This window comes from Ambystoma mexicanum, chromosome 10 (assembly GCF_040938575.1).
Source record: "Ambystoma mexicanum isolate Mex_15411 chromosome 10, UKY_AmexF1_1, whole genome shotgun sequence".
In the NCBI taxonomy this organism is placed as follows: domain Eukaryota; kingdom Metazoa; phylum Chordata; class Amphibia; order Caudata; family Ambystomatidae; genus Ambystoma; species Ambystoma mexicanum.
Window position 1 is genome coordinate 82,514,742 of NC_090932.1, and position 10,872 is coordinate 82,525,613.

At 48.1% G+C, this 10,872-nt stretch overlaps 1 protein-coding gene across 1 annotated transcript in view; it reads left to right on the forward strand.

Annotated features, from left to right (window-relative positions):
• LOC138491177 (prohibitin-2-like) overlaps positions 1–10,872 on the forward strand; it is a 424,112-nt gene that overhangs the window by 163,232 nt on the left and 250,008 nt on the right. The window contains exon 5 of the mRNA XM_069617553.1: positions 5,223–5,407. Coding sequence (XP_069473654.1) covers positions 5,223–5,407 — 185 coding nt within the window. The remainder of the gene's footprint in view (positions 1–5,222; positions 5,408–10,872) is intronic.

A 10,872-nucleotide genomic window follows, 5' to 3' on the forward strand; every position in this document is an offset into this window, starting at 1 on the left:
CTAACAAATTGGTGTAAGCGGTCGGGTGACCTTGTCCACTTAACATCTGGGTGTTTTGTGAAAAGGATCTGTATTGAGTACCTCAGTGTAGTGCACTGGTGGTGTGTCAAGATAATACCTGCACTTTGATTTTTGATTGCCTAGTAGTTAAGTTATCTACTGATCTAGATAACATTGAAACAAGTTACATTTACTACTAGTTATGTTCTAGAGTGGATCACTTAAAGTTGTGTAGTGACCAGTCTCTGGCACTGAAGCAGAATTAATTGTGAACATTCTTGATTTTCAGAAAAGCAAATGTGTACCTTCCTTATCCAATGGTACTGGTGCTCGGAATGGACCCAGCAGCAGTAATGGAGTTGATGCCATTGCAGTTTCTAATGGTGAGGAAGAGGAGGAGGAAAGTGAGGCTTCTGCACTTTTGTTTGTCACTACCTCAGATGCTGAGGCATTGCTTGACCTTTTAAAAGGAAGAAGCTCAGGATTAAAGAGAGAGAGCTTGAGTTCAATATGGCCAGGTTGGAGTTTGAGAGAGTTGAGCGGCAGGACAGGTCACCAGATGGAGCTTGCCAAGATTCTGGCTTCACAAGGTTATTCCAGATCTGGAGATGGTTCTGGGTCCTCTCAACATCCTAAACTCCCAAAAGGTTCTAAGTTTATATGAGTACAAGAATGATATAATTGATTGGGTTGTAACTTTTGAGTATGCATGTGATGTACAAGGAGTGGGTGATGCTGATAGAATTGCATGGTTGCTCAGCAGATTGCCCCATTCTGGCTGCAGTGCCATTATGGAAATGTCTAAGGCTGACCGGCAAGATTCTGCCAACCCTAAGCAAACCCATCTTCAAGTTTAGGAAGACCCCTGCACAATACTTGGGATTTAGAGAGTATGAAATAAAGGACTATATGATTTAAGTTACTTTTGTTGCAGATTCTTTGAAAAAACGTGTGTGGCTGGGTATCTGGCAACCTTTGAGGGCATGATTTATTTGGTCATTTTGAAAATATATTTGCCCATTGTTCCCCAGAGCTTAAGCAGCGTTTGGCTGACTCAAGGGAGTTGAATCCAAAGAGTCTAGCCATTGCTGCAGACTTCTGGGTCTCGCATAGTGTACCATAAGGACAAGCCTGCTTCAGGAAAAGGAAAAGAAGTAGGAGAAAGGGGGTGGGGATTACTGATAAAACTATGTCCAAGAAGGCCCACAAAATGTTTAAAAAGGGGAAGTCGCAAGTCAAGTCAGGGTAGTGGGACTACTTCTCCCAAGCATGCGAGTCTTGAAGACTTGGGTCCAACAACTAGCACACTCAATACGCGTGTTGCTTTGTCAATTCTTTCCTCCTCATTCGTACTTGAATGATTGTGGGATTTGAAGTCCATTAATGGTTTCTGATGCGTAATAGTTGAAGTGTCTTTTCCAAAGATGCCACATGAAAGATCAACTCTACTTGAAGGAGAACTAGCATAACAATAGCTAAATGGGGTATTGGGCAACAGGGGGGGCTAGGGGGAGTCTCTTATGGGAAAGTGGGGGATTCCGCACCTCATCCAATGAAGCCATGACATCTCCCCGGTGACTATCTCCTCCCATGTGATCCTCCCTCATTTAGCCGCCCCCAGGGTCAGGTAGTGGCTGCCGTTCCCTGGCTACATGGGAGGAGGCTACCGCCGGGGAATTCATGATGACTCCATTTTCTTAATCACACCAGCTTGTAGTAGAAGTCTCCTTCCTGCAGAAATTCTGCATCCCAGCCCAGCCTCAAGGGATGCTGTCTTCGAACGCCTGCTGTTATTGGTGTGCGGTGGCAGTCGCTAGAACTCTCCTTACCCCGTCTTGTGTCCTGAAGAGGGCTGCATCGGTGAAACTTGTATTTCTCCATCTTCAAGGGTTGCACTCTGCTCCTGGACCTGACCGGAAGAATCTTTTCCGCCGCAGCTCTGGGCACCTCTCACCGGACCAAACTGGGGAAAATCCAACCTCCAGCAAACCCTCACCCCAAACCCCTCCCTCACCCCCACTAGTTGACCCAACTGGTCATCTGGGAAAATTTGATTTGGGCTGGGGGTAGAATTGTGGGGGTGGGGATGGGGGGGGGTATGGGATTTCGGGCAACACAAATCATTGGCGCCCCCTGTCGTCCATAGGATAACATTGAGAATGTCTCTTGTAACCTGCCGTTTGGTTGTAAAACCTGGGTAGTACCATCTGAAAGATGAGAATACTTTTTTGATCAAAAGAAGAGATGCATCAATCACCAACACAAGTATTTACCCGTTACAGATACATTCTGGGGAGAATCATTGTGGCTCCTGTGACGTTTGGGCACAAGGCCCCATTCTTTTTAGGGATTGGACTGCTGTAGACCAGGAAATCCACATGTAACTTGGTGCCATCTTTACTGCATAATTATACTTGCCTCCTGTGCTGATTTAAGTCATTGAATGCACTTTAAGAATGTATGGGGAATGTATATATATTTTTGAGCATTATGCGATATCACCTCCTTGTTTAATCTTTTAGTGTGTTGAAGGCCTAGATTAAATATTGTATTTTTGTACATGCCTCCACCCCATCTAAATTGAATTATTGTGTGCTGCACTGGATGGGACTCATTGGGCATCTCTGACCCCACTCATTCTCTCTGGAGAATTGCTTTGACTGCTGTCCATTGCTACTTTTTGGGGTTTTAGCTAGCTTATCAGAATTCCCATGTCACTATAACTAGGGTGGCTTCCTAAAATCTGTCCACCAGGCCAGATTCTATAAATAATTTGTAAAAAGGAGCGTGCAGTTCACAGTAGTACTTCACTGACTCATTGTAGCATTCATTAGCATAACTTTCCTCTTCCATGGACAATTCCGCTTCCTGCTGTTTCAGAATGAGACGCTGAGTTTGACAAATGTATGGTGCAGATACCCCCTACTCCTATGCAGTTCTTGTGCCTCAGTGCACATCTCCAGTCGGGCACAGTGGGAACCATTCAAATGTATGGCTCCCACCCAATTGAGCTTGGTCACCACATTTGAAATTTCCAGGCTTTCTCGGGCCAATAATCATTGTGATTTCATTTTGAATCCTAGGCACTCATTCATTATAAACGCATCCTCTGCTTATTCCACCCAGTCACTTCCACTGTATGAAACACAGTACATATATTTGTAAACTGTAGTCTTTTCTTTTTGGATTTGAGGTCTTCCTGCACTTTCTCTGCTTAATTGCAACTTTGACAGGTCCTTTTACCACCAACCAAAAGCTTTCTGCTCGTCTTTGTTGCATTGAACAATGGCTCAGAGGCAACTATTGGATACAAACTGTGCAGAAGCACGACTCTGCCCACACTTTGACAACACATAAAGGCAGCGCTATTTTGTACTAGCCATTAAGCCTCCCAATGAAAAACCCTGGTTACTTTCTTTATGCGGTTCCTGTTATTTAAAGGTAGTGGCAGTGAGACCACTCACCGACCATCCTCCTTTCCAGCTCTGACCCAAACTGATGCTCTCTAAGCACTCATACAACCCACCCAACATCTCCCTCCCTGACATGTTCAATCAACAGCACAACATTCCAACCAAGGCAGCTTTTCACTCCAACCACACAGCGCACACCTTAGTGGTGGTTGCATCTACCCTTTTGGTGTAACCCAAAGCATGCCTACCAAGACAGCCTTCCTCTGACCAAAGCTACATCCATACACTCACCCACCAGAAATGTCAAGATACTGCACCCAAATTGCCTCAAACACAATACCATGCTGCACATGTCACTAGACCTGCATACACCCACATTCAGCTAAAACAGCATGCACCTGTGCCAACAAGCACACCACATCGAGAGAGCTAATGAACAAACTGTTATGGTATGCACACCAAGTTGCAAAATACCATGTCACTGGATACGCAAGCACCAAATGCAGTTTGCACTGGTCCCACCAGGCACAATATAACACTGTCTCCACACGTAACCTGCATCAACCATTCACATTGGTTCTCTCCTAGAGCCATACTGAGAAAAATGAGTTAAATGAATGCACCAAAATCTAAAGTAACCCACAACTAATACCAATGACATACATGGTCAATAAGTTACAAAGACATGCCTGGTGTTGGGGCAGATTTCCTTCTTCCTTGTTGGGGGTTTGCTCTCCCTTTTTATGCCCTCCCCCATACATTTCTCCCCTTTTAGAATCTCTGATCTCTTTGTGGTTAGAGGGACTTTTACAAAGCCCCCTTCCACTGAAACCCTTTTTTAGTATATGACCAGGCTGATTTTATTTTTTATAATATATTTTAAGCCCCTCTTTTGGCTCTACGGAGATTAGATAACCCTAAATTGTGTCCGCTGCAATTTGGTTTTGGTTTCACCAAGGGTGCCAGCCTATTAACTGCATTAATATTCCAATGTGCCTTATGAGGGGCCATTTGGGCTACTAATGTAATTTTTATGCCCTGCTATCGTACTGCTGTTTTCCTATTTTACCACCTTGGTGTAGAAATCTGTTCTCCCCAAGAAGGATATTTGGATGCCAATGCCATGCTCCTCCTGTTTGTCATTCTGGGTTGCCTCGCCCTTGACTTCATTGTAGGACTGTGTTCTGCTGATCCTCATTTTCCCAGAGCCTTCCGAATCTGCTTGCTTGGGTTCCTACGACTTCTAGGAGGCATCTCCACCATTGCTTCCACTTCTGGCTGGTGGGTCCCGCTCCTGGGTGGACAATGTTATTCTTTTTGGCTGTCTGTGCCGTTGGTCGTCCCTGGGTGACGGATGCTGTAAACGCCATCTTTAAAGGATTAACCACGTTGAATTGTCTTTTCAGGAACTACAAAATTGGTTACCTCCCACTGGGCCTTGGGTTGGTGGATTATTCATGATACTTAACCTCGAGGTGAGGGGGGTGGTCGGGGGGGCGGGGCCCGAAGATCTCTGCAGAGCCTCTTCTGTGTTATAAATTCATTTGTATTGCCCTGAATCCTGCTTGGCTGCATCGCTTACTGGGGTTGGAAATGTGAAGGCAAAACACTCAAACCAGTGTAGCCCTAGTTTATTTCGTTTTTGAGGCCTCGGTCTGTTGACTGCTGTTTGTTGGGATGGTTTGGTTATCACAGGAGATTGAAGTTTTTCAGTGTATTTAGTTTTTTTTGTTGTTAAAGTATCAAGTGTTTATGCTGCAATGCACGCTGTTCCTCCTGTAATGTGCTATCTCTTTGCTTTCCCAATAGATCTGCAGATGGTCAACATAACTTTGCGTGTCCTGTCCAGGCCCAATGCTGCCACACTGCCAGTCCTGTACCAACAGCTGGGAAAAGACTTTGACGAGCGGGTGTTGCCCTCCATTGTCAATGAGGTCCTAAAGAGTGTGGTGGCTAAGTTCAATGCCTCACAACTCATCACCCAGAGAGCCCAGGTAAATTGCAAGGACAAGGGAGATTTGGGGAAAATAACTGTTGTATTGCAGTATTTTATATGGGGAAGTGAACTGTCACGATTGGGAGGGAACTGTCCCCTCCTTCTTTCTTCGTTTCCTGGGGCCCCCTCCACGCAGCTGCCTCCACACAGCTCTCCGTGCCCTTGACCAGCTTCGCTGCGGCCTGGGGCCACCTCCACACGGCTGCCTCCGCACTTCTCTCCGAGCCCTCATCATTCCACACGGCTTGGAGCCTCTTCCGTGCATTCTTGGAGGACTCACTTTGCTGAATCCTGCGGCTCCCTCCACACAGCTGCCTCTACTCAGCTCTCCGAGCCCCTTCTTCCCACAGGGCTTGAGTCCCCTCCTCCTGCGCACGATCTTCCTCTGTACTTCATTCAACCCCGGAACACGGTCTGCACTACGCTGGTTCCCAGATGATCCATATAACTGCCTTCTGGGGCCTCTGTGCTACACTTGCTCCACTTGTATACTTGTCGCTCCACTGGCTTTGCGCCAACTCTACTCCCACAGTTCCTGGCTTACCCGGCTTTGATTTGTATGCTTCTTCTCCCCCCTCTTCATTGATTGTTCCTACGCCTTCTCTGCTCTACCCTATCACCACCTTCGGCGATGCAGAGATAACTCTGGAGACCTACTTTGTCATACATCAAGCACCACTTGACCCCTCCATCTACACTATCGAGTTCCTGCACCATCTGACTTTTTTGGATCCTTCTGGCTCCCTCTGTGGTGATAACTTGGTGTAACTACATTGTCCTGTCTCAAGCACCTCTGGACTCCTCCATCCACAGTCTCGAGTTCCTGAACCCTCGACTCTTTTCGCTCCCTCCAACTTGAATTCCACTGTCAACCCCATCCTCACCTGGTGGTCTCCTATTGTTTTTCCTCCCAATTTTCCTCACTCCTGATTCCACATTGCCCTCTACTTCCCCCCTTTATTTAAAGAACACGCTGGTCTCTACCCTCTACATTCCCGTTCCTACTATTCTGCTCCTACCTACCTGTCTGTACCTAAATCTTTGGTATGCGATCCTCCTAATCTCCTTCTCACCTCACTCCCCCCCCCCCCCCCCAACTCCCCTACCATCTCCTCCTCTCCCTCCTATTCTACTCGCCCCTCCTGATGCCTAGTCCTCTCCACTATTTTCCCCCCCACTCTCCTAACCATCCTCCTTCCTTTTCTCATCGCCCGCTCTACCCCCTCCTCCCCCACTGCCAACCAGTCTGCCCTCATAAACACTGCTCTCTGGAACGCCAGATCCATCTGTAACAAAACCGCAGCTACCCTTGATCTTTTCCTTCGCCTCAATCTTCATTTCCTCTGCCTAACTGAGACATGGATTCCACCTCACAACACCTCTGTCCCTGCTTCCTTAACAACCTCGTCTTCCTCTTTCATCCATACCCCTCGTACCTCTGGTCGAGGTGGCGGCGTTGGTCTCCTATTCCACCCTAAATTCATTTCCTCCTCTTCATCTCCAACTCTCCCCTCTTTCTCTACTTTTGAATTCCTCTACAAGTCCCTCTCTTCCTCCCCCCTCTTTCCCTCTTCTAACTCCTCTCTCCCCACTCCCATTTCCTTCTCCCTCCCTTCTATTCTTCACTCGTTCTATCCTTCTCTGTTCCCCCTCACCAACCCTACTCCCTCTCCACTTCCCCTCCCCCTCAGTTAATTGCTTTTTGCACTGTTTTGTTGTCGAATGATTCATTATGTAATTTTGCTCCCAATGTTTCTTGTTGTTCACTGTATGAGTTGTTCCATTGTACAGTGCCTTGGTGTAAGGCGCTCTATAAATAAACAAACCAGTCAATCAACTGGTGGCTTCCCCTGCTGTTTACCAACGGTGTTAGAGAGGTGATGGAATAATCCATATTGTGGGTTTGCATGGTACAGGTAAATGTTTGAGACCGCAGATGTTTCCTTGTACTGGTGTTGGGTCATTATTACATTGTTGGGGTTATGATATGGCATTTGTAACGCGCCTATACAAAAGTGTTTCAAGGCACGACGAGGCAGGGGGGGGGTGGAACAAGGGGAGACAGACAACGATCCTACTAGGCCAGGTGTCATTCAGATTGCGCAAGTGCAAGGGTAGAGGGGAAGGGAAAAGTGCAAGGGGAAAGTGAGAGGGGAAAGTGCAATACAGGGTTAGTAGAATACACGATAAATAATAGGGCCAGCTGGTGGCAAGTGCAAGGTAAGTGCCGGGAGGAGGGGCTGTAGGATACAGAGACAGTCCCGTAGTGCAGGGAGGCATTGCTGGGAAGAGTGGCTGGGCCAAGGACCGAGGTCAGTGTGTGGCCCAGTTGCAGATTCAGTGCAGGTTCAGTGATTTTAGCAGGGGACTGAGGGAGAGAAAGTGGAGGCAAAGAGGAAGGTTTTGAGGTGCTTCTGGAACCGAAGATGGTTCTCAAGTTTCAGGGAGGCAGGAAGGCTGTTCCAGAAGGTGGCCCCTGCTGCAGAGAGAAATCTACCCCCAACTCGTTGCTTGGAGAAGCGGCTGACCCTGAGGGCGTTGGAGGTGGATGAGCGAAGAGCTCGAGAAGGAAGATATTTAGGAAGAGAGTTGAAGGTATTTTGGCCCAATGTCCCAGAAGGCCTTGTAGACAATGCAGAGGGTTTTGAACTTAATCCTTGCATCCACTGGGAGCCAGTGTAGCGATTTCAGTCCTGGAGAGATCCGGTCCCTGGGCTTGAGGCCAAGGACAAGTCTTGCAGTGCTGTTCTGGATGAGTTGCAAAGGGCGGAGAGTAGAGGCAGGCAGATTTAGATGGAGGCTGTTACAGTAGTCCAGCTTCTAGAGAACCAGGGCTCTAGAGACAGTGAGCTTCTGGGGGAAGGAGAGGAGAGGAAAGGAAGGATACCTCCTGAGGAGGTGTAGCTGGTAGTGTGACTTCTTAGAGACGTCAGATATGTGAGGAGAGAAAGAGAGTGTGGAGTCGAAGATGACAACGAGGTTTTTTGCCTTGCAGGAAGAAGGCCAAGGGAAGCCGGCCAGAGAGCTGCAAGGAAGGAGGGATTGGGTATGTCGATGAGTAGAATCTCAGTCTTACTGGCATTAAGGCAGAGGTCGTTGGCGGCACACCATTCATGGATAGCAGAAAGACAGTCAGAGATGAGGGAAGGGGACGAGGAGGCCCAGGGTAGCCTGAAAATGAGCCGTGTATCATCTGCGTAGCACTGAAAGTTGGGACAGAGAGCGGCGATGCAGTGGGCAAGAAGTGCCAGATACTGGTTGAACAGCCAGGGGGAGAGGTTAGATCCCTGGGGGACACCAAAGGTAGAGAAAAAGATGTCAGAGAGGAAAGACCCCAGTTGGACCTGGGAGGGTCGATTGGAGAGGAAGGTCGTCAGCCACGTCCGAGCCTGACCAGGGATACCCAGGTTATCACGGAGACGGTTGAGCAGGATGGTGTGGTTGACCGTGTCAAAGGCAGAAGAGAGATCGAGCAAAATGAGAACACAAGGGGTGTTAGAGTCAAGGTTTGAGAGCAGGTCCTCACAGATGTTCAGGAGAGCAGTTTCCGTGCTTCTGGCAGCTCTGAAGCCAGACTGATGGTCATGAAGACTACCAACAGATTCAGCATGGAGATTAAGCTGGGAGATGGCCAGTTTCTCTAGGAGCTTGCCCAGGAAGGGAGTGATAGAGACTGGGCAATAGTTAGCTGGGCAGGAGGGGTCGGAAGAGGGTTTCTTGAGAAGGGGGTGCAAAAGGGAGTGCTTGAGGGGGGATGGGAAGACTCCAGAGGCGAAGGAGTGATTGCAGAAGTCAGCCAGGGCAGGAGCCAAGGAGTCGATGTGGTCCTTGATAGTTTTGGAGGAACAGGGGTGGACCTGTTTTGACGAGACTTTCATAGATCGGACTTGTCTCGAAACCTCGTCAGCAGAAAAAAGGGGAAGGGAGAGAAGGAGGGAGGAGGGGTGGCTGCAGAAGGACCAGAGGAAGATCAGGGAATAGAAGGGGGGGAAGTGGTAGAAGGAGAGTGAGGACAGGATGTCCTGAGATTTTTAAATGAAGTGAGAGGCCAGTGCCGTGCAGAGTGCCTGGGAGGGGACAGGAGAGGTAGAGACTGCAGCAGGGTTGGCCAGCTCCTTGCAGATTTTAAAGAGTTCGGCCGAATTGTTAGATGCTGCAGAGATGCGGGCTTGGGTAAGGGCGCTCTTCTTGGTGAGAACTGAGAGCCGGTATTGCCTTTGGAGAAGGCGGCAGGCCAGTTTGTCAGAGGATGAACATGAAGCACGCCATTTCCTCTCTGCCACCCTGCACTTGCCCCACACTTCTTTTACCAACTTCAGAAGTCCATAAATCTTTTGCTGGCTTTTTAGTTTCCTTCACTTTTTGCTCTTGTGGCTGTGCTAGTAAATGGGTCCTCCTGCTGCTTCTACAATTAATTTGTTCAGTAGCTGTCTCATAGGTGATTTGGATTGGTGACGAGACCTAGACGCATTTTATTTTCTAAGGTATTGCGTACTGTGTGTTGCTGGTTTTCGATGAAGTTTGGGGTTTTGTAAGGGAATCCTATATTCCAAAATGTTTGAATGTCTCTCGTTGTGAGCTTGGTTCCCAAACACTGCTTCAATTAACCAATGTTGCAGGCTTTCCAGACCCCAGGACCCACCCAAGGGATACAAAGTTATTTTGATCTCATGGTTTCTTATGGTTTTGTACGCGATGAGAAACCACTCATTGAGTGTGAGCAGGCTGCAGAGTAACTGCTGCCTGGCTGCCTGAGAGGGGATACAGTGCGGGCAGGCACTTGAAGACACTCCAAGTAAATCCTTATTCTGGAGTGTGGGCTCTTTTACCAGGGATGTTTCTCTACCAAGGTGTGCAGATGTGCGTCCCATGCCACGTGTTTTTTGTTTTCTGCATGGAGCCCTTCCAGGTCTGTGCAGATGGCCTTAAGATTTTGTTTAGGATGCTGACTGGGCTAGCGGTGGGGCCCCGCCAGTGTCTTCCCTAGCGCAAACAACAAAGTTGGATCAGGACACATTCTTTTCCTTAGATGTGACCGTTGCAGACCTCATCAAATTTCCTTGGCTGCTATGTTTGGGTGGGTCTGTCAGACTAGTGGTATGGACACTAGAGCAGCCAGAGCCAGGATGGGGTTATACATTGAGAAACTGAGTTTAGCTGAGAATATACTTGTGATGAATTTCTAAAATCGATCGTGGTGGGCAGATTTTAGGAGATCGCCTAGTTTAAGGTGAGCGCAGACTCAGAGTTTAGCCCAAACCTAATTAAGTAGTGTAGAGAGCAGTCCAGGCCTAGTCTCAGGAGAGTGGGCACGTGGTCGGGAGCCCCAAGCATCAAAGATGCTTGTCGCCTGCAGACCGTGATCTTCACTGGAACTGGCCTTTCTCAATCCCGGAAGTGTCCTGCTTTTTCTTCATCAACTGGGCCTGCATCTTGCAGTGTTAACCAACCAGAAGATGCAAC